Raw genomic sequence first — 20970 nt, forward strand, 5'->3', positions numbered from 1 at the left:
CCTTAGAGTAAATCTCGTCACTCACATTTGCACATTTCTCAGTGTGGTTGAAGATGCCTGCTGAAAGCCAGTAAGGCTGAACTTCTCTTCCCATTTCCCATGCACTGTATTTAATTCTTCATCTTCTCTCCATGGCTTTGATTCAGGGAGGCTGAGTGAATTTGTGACTCTCCTGTGCACTAGAGAACCATGCAGATACTCAATAAAAATGAGGTTCGAGGTTGGCAGCCTCTAGATTGCTTCTGCCAGAGCCTGAGCCTTGATCCCTAAGGCCCCAAAAAAGCACAAGGCATCTGTATTAACATGGGGAGGAGCTGAGAATCCTCCATTTCTACATGACTAGTAGAAAATTCCTCTAGAAATGTGAATTTTTCTTATAAATCTGAGCTGGCATCATTGTCCCCAGTACCTGCCCCCCCATATTCCACTTCCCTACGTGTTCTCCAGCACAAGAGTCTGATCCCTCTCAAGGCCTTTACTATAATGACCATGTTTTGTTTTGTTTTTAACTTAACCCTCAAAGCATCTGTCCCTGCCAGAGCTAGTTGCTCCTTTGGTTTCCTTAGGAATGCAGTTTCAAGCTGGTGCTTCCTACTAGCATCCTTAATGGTTGTCTCAGTGACTACTGTCACCTCCAACCTCTAGGCCTTTTATTTTAGAAGCTATTCAATTCACATAAAAGCTGCAGCTAATGTTATTTAAGATACCACACTAATTAGCCTGTCCTTTTGTAGACTTTCCTGCGGTTACTTTTCTTTATGTTCCGTAGCCTCTACTTATCTCTGCACACCTTGTCCTGAATATTAAAGTTCAGAGCCTGTAAAATGATGTTCATTGTAAAGTCCAATTCATGCAATAAAAAGGCAATTAAAAGAACCTTTCCCTTTTTATTGGTAAGCACAGAGTGAATTTTACTTCAGTATCTTGTGATCCTGATGGGAAGTCTAAAATTGCTCACAAATCTGAGATGATTAGGTTTGAACCCTGGGGTGGGGGTTTCAAACCTAAGGTAATAGGATTATCAGAAGGCCTCCTCAGAAAAGACCCCACCTGTTCAAAGTGACCGCTTGGAAAAGTCTAGTTAGTTACCTTTGTAGCAGATGGGAGTAAACCCAGTTAGGTAATGGTCCGTGGCCAGCTTCAGGATGCCCTGATTTGATTTGTAGAAAAGAATTATGAAATAGCAGGCAAGACAAGGTGCCGCGTAGGTGAAACCCAATTTGTGCGATTTAGAAGTGTACCTGAAAAGAATCGGACCCAGTGGTTGATGGGGAAAGACATTCCGCAGGATGAAGGATTATGGCTCACTAATGACCCAGTGGCAAGCAGGACTGTCCCCGAGGCTGCGATATTACAGCGAGAGTAATGGTTATCCATTTGCAAACAAATTTAGAAGATTCTATACCTGGTCCCTTGTTTTCTGCTGGTAGCTATTTTCTGGCCATTTCACCTTCAAGGTAGGACAAATAATTAGTGCAATTTCTCATCATGTCAAAATGTCTGATGAGAGTAAGACGTGGAATATTGGGATAGGAGGCTAGGGTTGCTGTGCTGATTAATCATCACCGTCTCTCCCTTAAAATTGGTGTTTTGATGTTTAACGTGAAACATTTTATTCAACCTACATCTTTTGAAAATCTTAAAACTGTAAAGGAAATTTCTCCAAAGAAAGGTACGCTCTTCTTGGAAAACCTCCTCACTATAGTTTTAAAGCATTTTTTTTTCAAAAGTTCATGTTCAATTTGTTTAGATGATTTTGATCAAGAGCTAAGGTTAGATGCCTATGAAACTTTAAGACAAAAAGTCAACATCATATTCCTGATTCAGCCCAATAAATGTGAAAGACCAGTGTTGTCACAATACAGAAGCATTCCACAGTGATTTTTTTTCTACCTTATTCTATTCCTATCGAAAGGCTTTTTTAAAAATGAAGATTAGAAATGAAAAGAATAAATAATCGAATCAGGCGCATTCTTCGGTGCCGAGGCACCGTCACCTCAGTGGCCAGGGCGGGCCCCGCAGTCAGTGGAATGCCAGGGTTTAATTAATGGCCCTTGTTTCCTTTCCTACTGATCCACACATAATGCTGTGCTTGCAGTCAGTGGTGTCTTAGAGTCAGGGAAATCATTCATTTTTTTCAAGCTCTTCAATGCTAATGCCAAAACAGAAAACTGGCAATTGCATCATGAGCCTGCTGGCCATCCTGGGTTAGGACTTTTGTCATAACTACGAGCAAGTGTGGCTGTGGTGTCAGGTCCTGGAGTACTCTGCAAGTGTGTAAGGGAGAAACATGGCAAATATGGAGCTCGTGTCTTTTGAGGAGTCGAGGAGACCGTATGCGCATGGTCAGCGTTAGAGGTAGCTGTGTGCTCTCCTGACTGTGCCTGAGTTCGGACCGTAAGCCGTGGTGTTGAGTTGTTGGAATACAGCTTCTCACCCGCACTCCAGCTGACGCCCTGCAGGAGGCTGCCTCCAACCAGCACCGCACTTTAAAGCTGGAGGCCACATCCTAACCCACAGCGGCTACAGTCAGCGCATTGCCTGGGACAGGATTTACTTTGACTGTTGTTTTTTTGTTGTTTTTGCTTGAGTTAGAGTAATTATATCTGTTCTTTGCTTAATTTATTTGTGGAGTATCTGCCTAAAAGGTTTACTAACAAAATACAAAAGGTATTTTATGTAAAGTGCTCAGCATAGAGCTAAGCTCTCAACCAGGGCGATTTTGTACCTCTTGAGACATTTGGCAATGTCTGGACACAGCTTTGGTTGCCACAACTTGGCGGAGGAAGGGAGATGCAATGTCATCTAGTGGGTAGAGCCCAGGGGTGCTGCTAGACTTCCTATGAGGTTCCGGACAGTCCCCAACAAAGAAGGATTACTAGGCTGAGAAACCCTAGTTTAGAGACTGGTACATAGGCAATGCTTAGTAAAAGTTTGCTCTGACTGTTGTTGCTATTACTATTTTATTATAGTTGGTTCGTATAGTTATTTTTCAAGCTAGGCCCTCCTTTAAGCAATGACACCACAGTAATACTGGAAGGAAGTATCTAAAATTCTTTCCAGGTTTTCAAGTGTATATTATGAGTCCCCAAACATCAGAACTGCCACCCATCCTTTTTATCTATGGAAGCAAGTAAGCATCCAGTTCCCCGCAGGGCAGGGCGGGGAGCTCTGCCACTAGCTCTGCACCCCAAGGAGCACGGAGAGGGGGAGCCCCGCTCCCACTGGGGCTCAGGAGCTGGAACTAAAAACATCTCCTTTCAAGCCCGCCCAGAGAGACTGCGTGGGAAGGACGGATGCGGGGGACACATTCATAGAGACTGCTTAACTTTTTTCTCTACAAGCTAAGAGATGCACTAAGTAGAATAAGAATTAAGCTCGCACATGTGCACGTGCCACCACCGTCACCACCTGCAGGGTCACGCAGGGGTCTTTTTAATGCTGCTTTATTCATGGGGTTTTTGCACAAATCTCTCAGAATTCACCAAGCAAGCCTGGCTGGCTGTGTGTGCAAATCGTTGCCCGCTGAGACAGCCCAGGAAGAAGCCTGGAGCCCAGAGGGGAACTGAGGCAGTGCCCCCCCATTCTGCACGGAGGTTGCCGGGGAGCAGTCTGCAGGGAGGCAGAGCGTGTGCCTTGCTGCGCATTTCAGTCACGTCGAAACTCCTTTGTGTCATTTCAAAGCTGCCTTTGACATTATAAAAATCAGAAGCCACAAAGATATATGACGTCATTGAACTTTTCTGTCCTTGCTTGCCTCTTTGAAAAATTATCCAACACTGTAGGAAGTGATTTTTTAGATGTTGCATGGTCAGGGCTTTTAATCCCCTGCCTTCGTTGAACCCTAAGTAATTTACTCGGTAAGAGTAGCATTAAAGAGGGGTTCCGTTGACTGCGCGCCTGAAGAGCGCTCGTTCTGAAAGTCTTTAATGTCGTTTCCCTTTCCTTTAGGCTATTAAAGCATTGTGAGCTTTAGAATATGTAGGGTGTCCCCAAAAACTGTATACACACACTTTGAATAATTATAAAGGCAGTGTTTATTAAAACACGCTTCATTTTCAGAACTGAGCTGTCAGCTGTTAAAGTGCATATACATTTGGGGGACGGGGACACCTGTCTATCAGACTTGTGTCCAACTCAAATTTGTTTATGTAACTGTTCTTTTTCTTGCTTTGTATTTCCATTCGGATGCATTGTTCTAGAAGTGTACTACTTTATATTTTAGACCCCAAATTCAATTAGCCAAAAAGTTTCTTGGTGGTTGTTATTTGTTGGCGATGACAGTGTTTGATGTTTCTGTTATTCGTGCCTAACTCTCCCGTGGTCCCCTTTGTTCATTTCCAGTGCAGCCAATGGGAAATATTGTACATGGGCTCCCATAGCATCATATGGCCATTCTCTGTGGACAAGGCAGTCACTTGTGTTCAGGCAGGCCCTGTCCCACCAGGATATAATGACTTTAAAAGTCTGGTTTCTGTGGGTCACAAACTCACTCAATCCAATTAACACAATTAAAACCCAAACAATAGCAGCTATGTTGCTCCTGGATAGTTCCTTTCCTGCTAACTTTGATGGGAACATTTGAGCTCCTCCTGGCATGGACTCATCTGGAATGATAGGATTTCCTGGGCTGCCTTCTGCATAGTTATCATCTATTTTCTTACAATTTGAAATGGCAATAATATTCAGCAGAGTCCAGTGGGTGTACGTGATAGTAAATTTCCATTCGCTCAGAGTGAGATGAGTCCTACCTACTGCAGGTTAATTGGACAAGAACTTCTTTCTAATTTAAAAGAGCATGATTCTCTTCTTTATGAAGACTTCCTCTTGGGAATATGGCTTTAGTGTATGTTAAACTTGTTTTCTCAATGCCAGACAAATTAATGGAGCCTGAGCGATCATAAAAACTTGGTAAAAATTTTAAATAGCTAAGGGTAATAATATGCTGTTCTTCCCAATCAAACGGTGCCTTTAGTTTCTGACTGTCAAGCCTTAATAAAGACTATAATTCTTGGCTTACCCAAGAGTGAGATTATAAAATCCAGCAATGAGGAAACCATTAAAAAATTAATTTAGAGGAAAGTTAATTGCAGATTTAATGTGGTGTTTTGCAACTTGGTCAACCAAATGGTTCAGCCTGATTAAGAGTATTTTTCAAGAGCTGAAACACTAGGCCTGAGGAAATGGGCTTCCTTGTCAGCTTTTATTCTTATATATTCATCTTAGGTTGTAGAGAGACAGAAATGTTTTAGTGAATTATATAATTTTAAAAAAAAAAAATTGTCCATCTCTGGGAATAGAAAAAGGAAGAGCCTGGAGAAGGTAATTCTACTTACAAGGTCCTAAAAGTTTCAGTGAGGTACTCTCCTTGGGTTATACTTTTAACCTGCCAAGAAATTATTCTCGTAGAAGCCGTAGCTCCAATCGTCAAGTGCCTCACGTCGTCCAGGATAGAAACCACTTGGGATTCTCATTTCACGGGGCAGCTCTATTTCTAGGTTGTACTAAATGTTTCCTAATGATCTCTCCCAACCCCTTCTGTCATCCTAAAAGTTTTGCAAACTTTAGAGATTCCCAAAACTTCAACCCCTTCCTCACTCACCGACATGGGCAGGTAGTGAGTTTGCAAATTTAAGACCTTACCTTGGGTCTTGTTCGTTAAACATTAGAAACCCTTGTGATAGCTGTGAAAGACGTTGGGTTAGGGTGCGTTCCCCAGGCCTGTGACCCCCCTGCCCCCTCCACACCCAGTGACCCAAAGCCCCCACTTACGCGCTCTGTCTTCCCAGTGCTCCGTGTCCTGCGGCCAAGGCGTGCAGCGGAGGAATGTGGGCTGTCAGGCGGGAGCCCGCAAGGCAGCCCGAGAGACCGAGTGCAGCCCCTACAGCAGGCCCGCGGCGGAGCGCACCTGCCAAGCCCCGCCCTGCCCTCTCTACGCGTGGAGGGCAGAGGAATGGCAAGAAGTAAGTAGAGCCATGAGGTGGGCACCTGCCGGGCATTTTGCTCAGCCCCTTGCTATCACAACCATCCCCTGTGAAGCCTTGAAGCGCGGTGACAAGGCTGGCTCTGGCCCAAAGGCTTGCGGTCGGAGGCGGGCAGCTGACTCCCACCGGGGAGGGATGGCTCCTCCTTTTGCACAATTCCTCTGTCTACGTCCTTGAATGTTTCTAGTCTGGCTGCCTCCCGGGAAACCTTAACAGGCCTTAGGCCAAATGCGTACAGATAACTGTCACAGGACGGGGGGAATGGACCAAATATTTCAAATATGTGTGTCCAGCCTTGGTCGTTCTGTATTAGTGCCGACAGCCACAGACTCAAGCGAGGACTCCTCTGAGCTCTCCCTCCGTCCAGGGCTTGGCTGTCAGGTAGATGACAGGCACTCACTGGAAATCCTGATTAAGTAGTGAAGTATTTCAGCATTAAAAACGGTGGAATCTGAAGAACTGCTCCGTTGATGCAGAAATAGGCAGATTTGTTTCTCTCCCACTTAATATTTGGTTAAAGAAAATGTTAATGTTTAATGTTAATGCCCAGTTAAATAATACCCGAAATGTCCCTGGGGAAACGTCTAGCTAGGAAAGCAAGACATGAGTAAGAGGTGACCTCTCCTGTGTATGAGAACAGAAGACTGGATTGTAGGAAAGGGGGGAAAGCTTTAGGAAGCAAGGCCATGTCTGCTGACATTTAAGGAAATAGAAAATGCATGCTGTTATCCACAATAACCAAGACGTGGAAACAACCCAAGTGTCCTTCGACAGATGATTAGATAAAGATGTGGCACATATACAAGGGTGGACAAAAGTAGGTTTACAGCTGTATTACAAATAAATAATAAAATAATTAATAAATAATAATGTAAGAATAAACTTTTTCACGTACTCACAACTGTAAACCTACTTTTGCTCACTCCTGTGTATACAATGGAATAGTACTCAGCCATAAAAAGGTGAACTATTGCCATTTGTGACAACATGGCTGGATCTTGAGAGCATTATGCTAAACAAAATAAGTCAGGTGCAAAAGTACAAGAGCCATATAATTTCACTGATATGTGGAATATAAAACTGAAAGCAACAAACTAATAAAACAAACAAAAAGCAAACTCATAGATACAGACAACAGAATGGTGGTTACCAGAGGGGAGGGAGGTGGGGGAGGGTGAAAGGGGTGGGGGGGTCAAATAAATGGTGATGTGAGGGGGCTAGGCTTTGGGTGGTGAGCACCCAATACAGTATACAGGTGCTGTATTATAAGTGGTACACCTGAAATTCATATAATGCTATTAACCAATGTTACCCCAATAAATTTAACTTAAAAAAAAAAGTGTATGCCATAAAGGTTCAGAGATATGGATAAGACAGAAATTTCCCACCAGGAATGGTTTTTAGAACGGGGAAATCGTGCCCCGCACTGGGCTAAGTGCTTTATGTTCATCATCTTACTTAGTCTTTGCAGCCGCTAGAACAAGTGAGTATTATTATTACCCCACTTTGCAGTCAAGAAAACTGAGGTTTGGACAGCCAATGTCATTTGCCCAAGCACCACATACCTAGCAAGTGGAAGAAGCAAGACTCGATCCTAAGTTTATTCTCTGAAACCATTATGAGATACTATACTGCATTCTTTTTTTTTATTATTTTACACAAGTACTGTGGCAATGCCACTTTTTCCAGTTTTATTGAGATATAATTGACCTATAACATTGTATTCATTTTCGGTGAAAACATAATGATTTAATATATGTGTATATTACAAAATAATTACCACAGTAAGTTTAGTTATTATTAAAAATAGCTATGTTATAGTTAATACCCATCACCTCCCATGCTTATAAATTATTTTTCTTGTGATAAGTTTTAAGATCTACTTTCAGCAAATTTTAAATATATGATATGATGTTGTTAACTATAGCGACCATGCTGTACATTACATCCCCAGACCGTATTTATCTTATAACTGAAGTTTGTACCTTTTTTAAAAAAATTGATTTTTATAGAGAGAGAGGGGGATATGGAGGGAGAGAGAAACATCGATTTGTTGTTCCACTTATTTATGCATTCATTGGTCGATTCCTGTGTTGCCCTGACCGGGGGTCAAACCCACAACATTGGCGTTTTGAAACGACACTCTAACCAGCTGAGCTACCCAGCCAGGGCTGAGGTTTGTACCTGGTGACCAGCTTCACCCATTCACCCACTTCCCACCCACCCTGCACCCCCTGCCACCTCTGGCAACCACCAATCTGTTCTCTGTATTTATGTTTGGTTTTTTAAGATTCCACATATAAGTGAGATCATATGGTATTTGTCTTTCTCTGTCTGATCTATATCACCATAGTGCCCTCAAGGTGCATCCGTGTTGTCACAGATGGTAAGATTTCCTTTTTTATGGGTGAGTTGTATTCCATTATATATATAGATACACACATATATATGTATATGTATATATGTGTGTGTCTATATATATATATATGCGCCATATTTTTCTTATCCATTGATTCATTAATAGACACTTAGGTGGCTTCCATATCTTAGCTATTGCAAATAATGCTGCAATGAACATGGGGGTGCATATATTTTTTTGAGTTAGTGATTTCATTTCCTTTGGATAAATACCTAGAAGTGGAGTTGCTGGGTCATACGGGAGCTGTTTTTAATTGTTTGAGGAACCTTCATACTGTTTTCCATAATGGCTGCAGCAATTCACACTCCCAGCAGCAATGCATGTGGGTTCCCCTTTCTCCGCAGCCTCGCCAACACTTGTTAGTGCCTGTCTCGTGGATGGCAGCCACTCTGACAGGTGTGAGGTGTTATCTCAGTGTGGTTTTGATTTACAGTTCCCTGATGATTAGTGATGTCAACCACCTTTTCGTATATCTGCTGGCCATTTGTATGTCTTCTTTTGAGACGTGTCTGTTTGGATCCTTTGCTCATTTTCAGTTTAATGTAGTCCTACTTGTTTAATTTTGCTTTTGTTGCCTCTGGTTTTGGTGTCAATCCAAAAAATCATTGCCAAGACTGATGTCAAGAAACCCTCTGTTTTCTCCTAGGAGTTTTATGATTTCAGGTGTTATATTCAAGTCGTTAATCCATTTTGAATTGATTTTTGTGTAAGGTATAAGGTTGGGGGTCTAGTTTCATTCCTTTGCAGTTTTCCCAACACCATTTTTATTGAAGAGACTATCCTTTCCCCTTTGTATAGCCTTGGCTCCTTTGTCATAAATTACCCTATCATGTATCTGTGTGAGTTTATTTCTAGGTTCTCTATTTTTTTCCATTGATCTGTGTGTCTTTTTTTATGCCAATACCATACTATTTTGATTACTATAGCTTTGTGATATAGACTGAAATCAAGAAGTATGATGCCTCCAGCTTTGTTCTTCTTTCTCGAGATTGCTTTGGCAATTCGGGGATCTCTTGTGGGTGAATTTACATACTAATTTTAGGATTTTTTTATTTCTGTGAAAAATGCCTTTGTAATTTTGATAAGATTGCATGAAACCTGTAGATTGCTTTGGGTAGTGTGGACATTTTAGCAATATTAATTCTTCCAGTCCATGAGCACAGAATATCTTTTCATTTATTTGTGTTTTCTTCCAATTCTTTCAACAGTGTCTTACAGTTTTCAGTGTACTGATCTCTCACCTCCTTGAATACATTTATTCCTAGTTGTTTTACTCTTTTTTGATACAGTTTTAAATGGGATTTTCCTCTTTTTTTTAGAAAAGCAGTTTTAACATGTGTGGGGATTTAGCTTCCCAACCTTGTCCTGCCCTCTCCTGCGCCCTCCTGATGGTTCCATTGTTCGCAGTCCTCTCTTTCCTTTGGGCTCTCACCTCCTTTCTTCCTCTCACCTCCTCTCTCACCCACTCACTCTGCGACATTTTACCTGATACCTACTTGGGACAGGCATGTGCCTTGACTTTGCTCCCTTCATCTAGTGGCACCTTGGCCTGGGGTCAGTGAGCATGCCAAGGCACAGCCTCAGAGCCACTGAATGGGGTGTGCCGGGTTCCCCCCTCACCTTACTTTCAGCAAGTTCTCTTCCTATTAGCAGTCCTTGGCAGCCAGCTCAGAACTCCTGTTTGCTTTCTGAGTGTCCATTTTCCCCTTTTGCTTCCCCCCTGTGCACTATTAAAACTCGCCTGTTTGTTGGCAATATGTGTTTCACGCGAGACATGTGACAAATGGCACCCTCCTCTTTTGGAGCGATAACCCAGGTGTCCACCTTGAGAAGCCCACGTTCTGCATATGCACATGGTGTCATCATGATGTTTTATACAGCCACACATGTGCACTGCACAGCTCTGGGGTGCTGTTCCCGTAGGCTGCAGTGCCAGGGGCCTCCCCTAGAGTGGTATAGAGCAGTGACCCTAATATTGATGATGATAAAAAAAATCATACATCTTATTGTTCATTAAGTGACGGACCACGCGCTATGTGTAGAACCTCATTGAACCTTTCCCATACTCTCTAATGGAGTCATTAGATTTCTCTCCTCACTTAAAGATGAGAAACTTGAGGCTTAGCTAGGTTAATTCATCCAAGTTCATGCATTTACCAAGTAATAAGGCTGGGATTTGAAGCCCAGCAGCCTGATCCCTAGAGCACAAGCTCTGAATCTTTATATTCCACTGTCTTCCATGCATCTGAGGTGAATAATTTTATTTCCCTCGTAATGGCTTGTCAGCCTCTTACTGCAGGTTGGCATCAAAGTAGAATTCCCTTTACTGGGTGGTCACCTCCACCTGCTTCCAAAGATGAGATTCTTGGTGCAGTTGGTTGGTGATCAGACCTTAAATCATGTGGTTGGGGGGGGGTGGGTCTTGATGATGTTGGAGCACCTCAGTGGACCACTTTTGTTTATGGTGAGGCCTATTGGCTGTGTGGGGAGGAGGGGCTTCAGTGTGCCTTCAGGAAACCATAGGGTAGAACCTGGACTTTCAGATATAGGGCAAAATAATTGGAGAAGAGAAAAAATGACATTTGTGTCTCGTTTTGTTTATGCCCTGGAAGCACCATATTGTAAACAAAAGATGATTCGATGTGTGGCTCTGGGAAACTTATTTCAAATCTCTGGGCTCCAGTTAGCTCATCTGCTAAATGGGGATTATATGGTGGACTTTGTTGAAGCGTCATACCGAGGATTGAGTGAGATTAAGTGAGGGGTTCACACATTCCAGACCTTCCACAAAGGCTGCTTCTCTTTAGTCTGTAGGCTCCCTGACGCAAGTTCAGAAGGTGCCAGCACTTCAACTTGGCCTCCATACCACAATGTTGGGCTTTTAACAGCACCTGCAGACTCTGGGCTAGATAGTTGGCCTCTTGGGGATCTGTTTCATTCACTTTAGACTTATAATGCTCACAAGGCTGTTTGAATTTTTTTTTAAAATATATATATTTTTAATTTCTTTGAAAATTACGATCATGAAGGATTTACTTATTAATTAATAGTATTCTATTCTGACATAAAATTTTTCTTATAGCCCTCAGAGGGCTTTCAATCAAATATGAACTGTTAGCATGTGGGTTATGCATCTCTCAGCATTAAGAAATAAACCTCCCAGGACTTGCAAGTTTTCTTTTTTTAAAAATCTTTGCCTAGAATACTGTCTTTCCTTCCTAGCAACTCTGTATCACAATGAGGTTGCCCTGTTCCTTCCCTTGTTTCAGTCACCCTTGTTCATCCTTCAAGCCTCAGCCATGATGTCACTTCCTCTCAGAAGCCCGTGCTGATTACAGCTCCCCACTAATGACCACGTCGGATGGTCCTCCCCACAGCAGCCCGAAAATACTCTGCTTTAGCAGTTAGCCCTCTGAATAGTTGTTGCCAGTTTTCCTTATCTGTGTTATCAGCTGTTTGGGGTCAGAGAGTTGACTCATCAGTGTTTTCCCCAGCATTTCTAGAGCATTGAAGGCACTTGTTGAATGAATAAAATGAATGGAGGGACAAAAAGATATTGGAAGGAAGCGGGGAAGGAAGGAAGGAATTATAAAACAGCGCCCGCTTATTGATGTCCTTTCTTCTTTAAATCTTTAGAATGTCTTTTAGAACAGTCAAGCAAATTTCTGTTTTCCTGTAAGAACAGCTGTTTGATTTTCTTGTCATATTGCCATGGACAAGCTGTGCTTGGATTTGTGTGGCCTTTGCAGAGCTGCCCATCCCACAGCTGTTTGGCCCAGGGCAGGGACTCGGGCCACGCTCATACATATTTGGATTCTAAGAACTTTTATTGAGATCAGCTGTGGAGTGATTCCCAAGTTTATCTTCTTAGCACAGAAAAGTTAGAAATGAGCAGCAGGTCCTTGGTCAGTGGTTACGAAGATTTTTTCAAGTTTCCAATAGGGAGTGATCAGGTTTTGATGTGTGTACAAGGGCCAGATATTAACTCTTTACTATTCATTCAACAAATCTTTATCAAGCACCTGCAAAGTGCCAGGCACCAGGCACTGGGGATGCAGTAGAGATTACGGAGTTGCCCTGGTGGAGTTGACAGAGAGAAAACAAGCAAACACACATGTTCCATGAAATTGCGGATTGTTAAAAGTGCTGTGATGAGAAAGAACCGGGCGCTGAGACAGTGACGGAGAATGACAGGCCAGGCCTGCGTCTCTAGGGTGGTCAGGGGGTGAAGGATAAGAGAAGGTGATTCCAGGTCGAAGGAAGAGGGAGGACAGGGCTCAGGGCCTCAGCATAGAAAAGCACAGCATGGCGGAGGAGAGGGGGTGGGGACCAGTCACTAATATGAGGTTGGGCACAGGAGTGGCTGGGTTATGACGTGCCCTGTAGCCCGGGGCGAGGGTTTGGTTTTCTCCAGAACAGTGTAGGAGGTTCATAAGCCCCTTTGTGGCCTGACCTCTGCCCGCCTTCTGGAATCCCTATCTCAGATGGAAGGCTCCAACAACCCCAAACTGCTGCAGTCATCCCAGCCCCCTTCCCCTTGACATTCATTCACCTCCAGCCTCTGGGCGTGCGGAGTCTCTCCTGAGCCCAGGGCCAGCTCCTCCTGCATCTACCACCCCAGCACCCCTTCCAGCACTGTGGGGATCCCGCCCCTTGTCCTTCTGCTGTAACAGTTGCAAAGGACCCTGATGGCTCCTGCCTCCGTCACATCTGCTCACACAGCCTCATGAGGTGCCTGAAACATCCACCCCAGGGCCACCAGTTCACCTGCTGTCCTGACACATTAGACCCCAAGCTGGAAGAAGCAGCCACTGGGCGTCATCACCAGAGAGAAGGGGAGAAGGGGAGTGGGAGGATGTCAGGGCTGTGCCCCAGCTCCCGGCACAGAACTTGGCCTGTTGAAAATATTGCCTGAAAGTGTGTCACTTTAAAGTTATGAAACGTCTCCACAGTATTGTGTCTGCCTTTTTCCTTTGCAAATCTACTATTTTTGGGTTAAAGTGTCTAAAACCCACATTCCTGACTTTAACATGAGCTTTGAGAATAGATCCTATTGGTAATTTAAAGACTGCCTTTTCCTATTTTACTTTAAAGCAGTGTTAGATGAACTGATTGTCAGCACTGTTCCCCAGCACACAGACCTTTGCACAGCGCACAGAACTCAGGGCTGCTAAGTTTTCCATTTGTCCTGGTGCTTGTCTGTGCCCACGCTGTCTGACAAGGGTCGCCTGGCCCCAAAAACAACGGACTGATTCTTTCATCCCTGGAGAAAATCAACAACCTTAAAAGGTAGAGCACACGCCCGGCTGGTGTTGCTCAGTGGTTGAGTGTCAACGCAGGAACCAAGAGGTCACTGTTCGATTCCAGGTCAGGGCACATGCCCAGGTTTCGAGCTCGATACCCAGTAGAGGGCATGCAGGAGGCATCCAGTCGATGCTGTTTCTCTCTCATCGATGTTTCTCTTTCTCTATCCCTCTCCCTTCCTCTCTCTCTAAACATCAATTAAAGAAAAAAAAGTAGAGCACGTAAATGTGAATGCTCCCCATGGTCAGGGAATCTCACCAAAAACGGGTAAAGCAGCCTGATTACAAGCTTTAAGGAAAGACAGTTTCTACCCGTTGCGTCAAATGACCCTTTTTAGACATTTACCCTGTGGCCAACCTACCTGGCTAAATAAAATAGTACTTTAAACATTTATTTTAGGTCTTGCCCTTGGTTTTGGAAAGTTGTCCCATCCCCCCGTCCCCCCCCCCGGTTAATTTCAGCGTGTTTTAAGGCCCACGTAGCCTGCGAGGCAGTGGGCAAGCTGCCCAGTTTGCCAGCACTCTGGTCATTTGCTTCCTGCATCAGTGTGGCTGGAATTCCAGGAGGCTGCTGGTATGACTTAGACGCTTGGTGTACTTTATCCTAAGAGCTGTGATGAAATTTGAGAAAACCCTTTTGAATGAAAATGAGGCTAGTTGATCTTTCTAGCTATTTTTCAGGACATTCTAGATCATTTTCCAGGAGAAAGGAAAGAGTTCATAAATCACAGGGGGGCGTGATGTTAACCAAAGGCTGATGGAATCCGAAAGCATGGGCTGGGTCTGCTTTCTGGTCACCCAGGCTCTCGCTCTGGCTCGGGTCCAGGACTTCGCAGAAGAGCCTTGCTGGTGGCTCAGGGCATCTGTTGACTGTAATTCCAAAGCACTGAGCATCTCAATTAGTTACTTAAATTTTTCTAAAAGTTATACTCAATTGTAAGCAAAAAAAGGGCCACATACTAAACCTGACAGTTCAGAGCAGGCCTGCATGGTGGCCTCACAAACGCAGAGACCTAAAGTAACCACACTGGATGGTTTGAACATAAAACTTCCTAATTAAAAGCGAGTCATGAGGGTAGTCACGTCCTAGCCCTGTAGCCTCCTTGACAAAGGTCAATCTTTACCTTCAGCAAGCCCGTCTATTGTCTTTCTGCATCTAAGATAACATACCTTTGAAATGTCAGAGTAAAGACCCCTCAGGGCACAGCATGCACCGGAGCAGAGACCACAGAGCCCCTCATTGTTACCTTGTTCCCGGAACACCATCTGTCTGTGCTGTAAATGTGAATTATCAGTCCTGTACCCACCAATATAAAAGAAGTATGTGTTTCTACATTTTGCCTTTTATCTAATCCCAGAGATTTCCCTGCTTTGCTTTCTCCCACCCCCTAAATCTACCACAAATGGATTTCCTGTAACCCTCCTTATACCTCCTCTTTTGATTTGAATGTATAAAATAAGCTGCAAACTGCCATTCTCTGGAGCATTTTCTCAGTCCATTGAGATTTTGCTTCTTGGCAGTTGTCATCAGTTTGGCTTAAAAACACTCATAAAAATTTTCTACAGGTTTGGACATTTCTTGCCTCAACACAAGGTCAGGTTTCCCAACTCCCTTTTCCATCATTTGCAAAAGAGTTTTTATGGTAGTTAAACATTCTTCAAAACCAAGAGAGAAACATTTACCAAGCAGAAAGCATTTAGTAACCCTTGCATTTCTGCTCTAAACTGTTACTCATTGACGCAGATGCAAGCCTAGGATTTGTGAAAACGGCAGGGCACAAGCTCAGTCCAGGTTCGCTGCTCAGTCGTGATCCTGAGTCACCCAAGTCCTGATTTCTAAGGAAATGCTTCTTCTAAGGGGAGTTAAGTATTCCTCCTGCATATGTCCACCCATCACAGATTAACCACGTTTTGTTTTGTTTTGTAACATTCAATGACTCTCTAACTTGTTTGGCATTTTTTAAATGAAACAAAAACGTTATTACTTCACAGTCATTCCCAGCATCCTCCAGGGTACAGAAAACCCCAAAGCCACTCACCCAGGACTGAGCTGGGACCCGGACCCAGCCAGCCTCCTGCACTGGTTGGAAGGGATTTGTTCCTCCGTGCTCATCTCATTGTGCTTTTGATTCATATTTGTGCCCCAGAAAAATTACGGATAACTTCAAATCCTAAATATTGAGGTTTCCTTCCAAGCAGCAGAAATAAATGTTGAGTTAAGTGTGCAAATGATAAAGTGCTACCAGGACTCACCACGTGTCCCTTCTATATTCTGAAGAGCAAAGAAGCTCACAAAAGACTCAGGTCTACCATGTGGCCCAGCATTTCCACTCCCGGGGATGCAGTCAAAAGAATGGAAATCAGGTGTTAAAACTTGCACATGCATGTCCACAGCAGCACTATCCACAATAGTCAAAAGAAGGAAACAACCCAAATGTCCATCAACATTTGAAAAAAATGTATATCCATGCAATTAGCTATTATTTAGCCATAAACAGGATACATGCTTAACATGGAAGAATCTTGAAAGCATTATGCTAAATGAAAGAAGCCACTTACAAAAGGACACATACTGGATAATTCCATTTATATGGAAAGTCGGGAATAGGCAAATTCATGGAGACAGACAGCAGATTGGTGGTTGCACAGGCCGGGAGGGTGGGGGATGAGTAGTGACTGCTTAACGGGTACAGGGTTTCCTTTTGGGACCACGAAAATGTTTTGGAGAGACAGTGGTAATTATCGCACAACATTGTGAATAACTAAATGCTATCAAATTGTACATTTTAAATGGTTAAAATGATGAATTTTATGTTGTGCTTATTTTACTACTGAGAGAGAGAGGGAGGGAGGCAAGAATCATATCAGGAAAGAATGTCTTTATTTTAAATTGTATTTTTCGATTATAGTTTACATTCAATATTATTTTTTATTAGTTTCAGGTGTACAGCATAGTGGTTAGACAATCATATACTTTAGCAAATGTTCCCCTCAATATTTCCAGTACCCACCTGGCACCAAACATAGTTATTACAACACTATTGACTGTATTCCCTGTGCTGCACTTTATATCTCCGTGACTATTTGGTACCAATTAGTACTTATTAATCCCTCATCTTATTTATCTATTTCCCCAACTCTCTTCCCATTTGGCAACCATCAGTCTGTATCTATGAGTCTCTTTCAATTTTGTTTGTTTGTTTTGTTCTTTAGATTCCACATATAAGTAAAATCATATGGTATTTGTCTTTCTCTGACTGATTGATTTCACTGAGCATAATACCCTCTAGGTCTGTTTATGCTGTCTCAAGTGGTAAGATGTCATTCTTTTTATGGCCAAGTAATATTCCATTTTATATATATATAAATATAATCACCACTTTTTTATCTACTCATCTATCGATGGGCAGTTGGGTTTCTTCCATATCTTGGCTATTGTAAATAATGCTGCTATGAACATAAGGGTGCATATATCCTTTAAATTGGTGTTTCAGGTTTTTTCAGATATATTCCCAGAAGGGGGATCGCTGGGTCAAAAGGCAGTTCCATTTTTAATCTTTTGAGGAAACTCCATACTGTTTTCCACAGTGGCTGCCCCAGTCTGCATTCCCACCAATAGTGCATGAGGGCTCCCCTTTCCCCACACCCGCAACAGCCCTTGTTGTTTGTTGATTTGTTGATGGAGCCATTCTGGCAGGTGTGAGGTGATACGTCATTGTGGTTTCAATTTGCATCTCTCTGATGATTAATGGCATTGAGCAACTTTTCATATGTCTGTTAGCCATCTCCTTGTGCTCTTTGGAGAAGTGTCTGTTCAGGTCCTCTGCCCATTTTTTAATTGGATTGTTTGTTTTTTTGGTGTTGAGTTGTATGAGTTCTTTATAAATTTTGGAGATTAGATGTATCATTGACAAATATGTCCTCCCATTCAGTAGGTTGTCTTTTTGTTTTATTGATAGTTTCCTTTTCTGGGTAAAAACTTTTTAAGTTTGTTGTAATCCCATTTTTGTTTGTTTGCTTGTTTCTTTTGTTTCCCTTGCCCAAGAAGATATATTAAAAAAATTGTTAAGAGAAATGTCAGAGATTTTACTACCTATGTTTTCTGCTAGGAGTTTTATGGTTTGGGGGGTCTTACATTTAAGTTTTAATCCACTTGGAGTTTATTCTTGTATATGGTAGAAGATGGTGGTCTAGTTTCTTTCTTTCTTTTTTTCATATATCTGTCCAATTTTTTCAGGAGAGAATTTTGAGTTAAATTGGCTCCCAAACCCAAATGGACAGCATGGAGATAGATCATCCCAGGACAAAACATACTAGCCGCTCTGTTTCCTCACTTGGTTCATGGGAATAAAAGGATAGGTCCCTTCTACTTCACAAAGAGATGTGTGACCTGGGACAGGTTACTTGGGCTTTCTAAGTCCCAGTTTCTTCATCTGAAAACTGGAGATCATAGCAACTGCTAACTCACTCCCTGGCTCTCCCAGTCTTTCATGCCTGTCTTTGCTACTAAAATACACATGCCTCTCTGTGAGAGCAGGGGCTGAGCCACCCGTGCCCACAGTTGTTCACCCAGGACCCGTCCCAGGGCCTCACGCATATTAAGAACTTGGTGAATATTTGGTAAACGACTACGGATGAGAGCAGATCCCCTGGAGAAGAAAGGGCTGTAGGGGCCACAGGAAAGCTCTTGTCGAAGACTGGAGGGGAATCATTGATGAGAAGTGAAACACATCTTCCCTGCTGCCCTGCAGTCGACCACTAGGACCAGAGGCTGGAACCTGCAGGGATGCTTTCCGTTCTGTGTTGTAAGATGAAATGGGCCACTCAGACAGGTAATGACTTTCCTGACAAAAGAGGTATTTAGTCACCTCTTGAGTCAGGGAAGTGACTAAATAATAGTTTAAAAACCATTTGGCCATAGTTTTAAAAAGATTCCATGTTTTTCTGGCCAGCATGGCTCAGCGATTGAGTGTTGACCTAGAATCCAGGAGATTGCGGTTCGATTCCCAGGCAGGGCACATGCCCTGGTTGCGGGCTCGATCCGCAGCAGGGGGCGTGCAGGAGGCAGCCGATCAATGACTCATCACTGATGTTTCTCTCTCTCTCCCTCTCCCTTCCTCTCTCTGAAATCAATAAAAACCTTTTAAAATAAATAAGTAAATAAATATAAATAAATATAAATAAATAAAAAGATTCCAAGTTCAAGTGGGTGTTCGAAGTGCACAGACCTCCGGGTCTTTCCAGACCTGAAATCCGTCCGTTCCCGAGTCCCTTCCTGCATTGCGACAGCTGCTCGCCGAACCTCCCTGCCGTCCCGGAGCAGTGAGGCAGGGCAGCTGGACTAGAATACGGGTTCTCTGCTGATCCCGGCTGTTCCCAGGATCTCCCAGACTTAGAGGGATTCCGGGCAGGGAAATGAACAGTTACAGCAACAGGACAGTCTCCTGCATGTAATAGATAACCTGCAGTCTATACGGAAACGGGACATTATTACTCCATTACCCCTCCACACCCGCACCCCTTCGTTTGTCTTGACAGTGCACCAAGACTTGCGGCGAAGGCTCCAGGTACCGCAGGGTGGTGTGTGTCGGTGAGGACAAAGGCGGCGAGGTGCACGGCCTGCACTGCGACGCGGGCCGGCGGCCTGCCGACCGGGAGAGCTGCAGCCTGCAGCCCTGCGAGTATGTCTGGATCACAGGAGAGTGGTCGGAGGTGCGTCCCGGGGACTCTGTTACCGCCTGCAGGTCAGCGGTGGCCGGTGGGAAACAGAGTGGTGAGTGCAGGACTGTGGGAGACTCACCCACCTGCCAGTCTGCCCCTGAGTACTGAGTTCTCAGACAAGCCCCTCCGCCTCCCTGGGCCACAGCCCCACGTGTGCATCCTGGGGGAGGTGCCTGAGGTAGCGAGCTCCCCTCAACTCTTCCTCCTGTGATTCACTTTCATGCCCTGCTGATATGATTAGGAAGGCGTTATTACAGGGGCTGCAGATTCAGAAGATGCCTCTCAGTGCCTGAAGAGAGTTAAGTATAAGAAAATGCCTTGGTGTCAGGGAGACAGCAGGGCAAGGTGGAGACTGTGGCAAACTAGCACACAGTATGTAGTAGGACAGCTCTCCCCCACTCTGCTGAGGCCGTGCAGAATGTGGGTCCAGCCTTCCAAGCCTGACTTTTTAAGAGAGAACAAAATCGGGAATTCTATGAGACCTCCTAATTTTAAAATGTGGACTCAAATTATTTGTTTGAAACATTGTGTGGGGCAAACCAGACACATTCATGGGCCAGATGTGGGTCGCCTATTTAACAGCCTCTGATCAGAGGAACAAAATACTTTTCCATGATATCCAAGGGATCTCAAGTATCTCTTTTTTCCTGTCTCCTCCTACATACAGTGCCTATCTGGATGCTTTTTATTATTAGTCCACCAATGGTGGTAACAACATGATTATATTATTTTCAAACCTCATGAGATTTTCAAATACTGAAAGATCTATAACATCAAAACCAGCTGTCATCTACCCAAAGGAACTGAGAGATGTGGAAGGGAGGTACCTGAGCTCTTGGCAGAGGTGCTCACTGTCACTGTCACTGTCTCCCAGGTGCTCTTTAAGTTTGCATGCTGAGGGCTGAATTGTTTCTGTACAGAAGGTGGCCCCAAAGTCTTAGGTCTAGGTCTGCCTCTCCACCCTTCTCTCTGCTCTTGTGATTCTGTCTCCCTCCCTCCCAGGGGACACTTGCCATTTTTTTCTTGTCACACTGGGGGAAGCGGGGTGCCCCTGGCATCTGGTAGAGGCCAGGGATGCTGCCAAACCTCCTGTCGCACACAGGGCCCTCTCCATCCCCTCAGCCAGTCTTCCATGTGTTGTTGTTAAAAGAGTTTTGGTCTCTTTCTAAGACTGGAGTCATGTTATTCCTACAGCTTTAAGACCTTAATCTTAATCCTTAAGAGATGAGATAGAGAGAAGATTTAAAAAAAAAAAAAGAAGCCTACATACCTGCAAATTCTCAGATGTATCATAGATTGAAAACTCTGCAAATGTACAAGCAAAATTTAGAGGGATGGAGACAGGACTTGACACAGATACAAGGACCATGGGGAAAGGACCCTGAATTTACAGCACTGGGGTCAGATCAGAAGGGCCAAGTCCCTGCAGCCCTGGCTGGTGCATTTCCCTTCGGGCCTGAAGTGTATCACTGTGGCCAGGAGCCCGCATTCTTATGGTTTCATTTTACTTTACTGTTATTTTCAAATTAGAAAAGTAACCCAC

At 43.8% G+C, this 20970-nt stretch overlaps 1 protein-coding gene across 4 annotated transcripts in view; it reads left to right on the top strand.

The window, feature by feature from the left end:
* The window catches only part of ADAMTS9 (ADAM metallopeptidase with thrombospondin type 1 motif 9), a gene marked incomplete at its 5' end in the record, with an annotated part of 155750 nt that overhangs the window by 113283 nt on the left and 21497 nt on the right, over nucleotides 1-20970 (top strand). For 2 of the 4 annotated variants that reach the window (XM_081159306.1, XM_081159307.1), the window contains 2 exons: nucleotides 5790-5963; nucleotides 19245-19418. In XM_081159306.1, coding sequence (XP_081015432.1) covers nucleotides 5790-5963; nucleotides 19245-19418 — 348 coding nt within the window. The remainder of the gene's footprint in view (nucleotides 1-5789; nucleotides 5964-19244; nucleotides 19419-20970) is intronic. The other 2 variants (XM_081159308.1, XM_081159309.1) reach the window with 1 other exon arrangement.

The sequence above is a fragment of the Miniopterus schreibersii genome (assembly GCF_964146895.1).
Source record: "Miniopterus schreibersii genome assembly, chromosome: 15".
Lineage (NCBI taxonomy): Eukaryota > Metazoa > Chordata > Mammalia > Chiroptera > Miniopteridae > Miniopterus > Miniopterus schreibersii.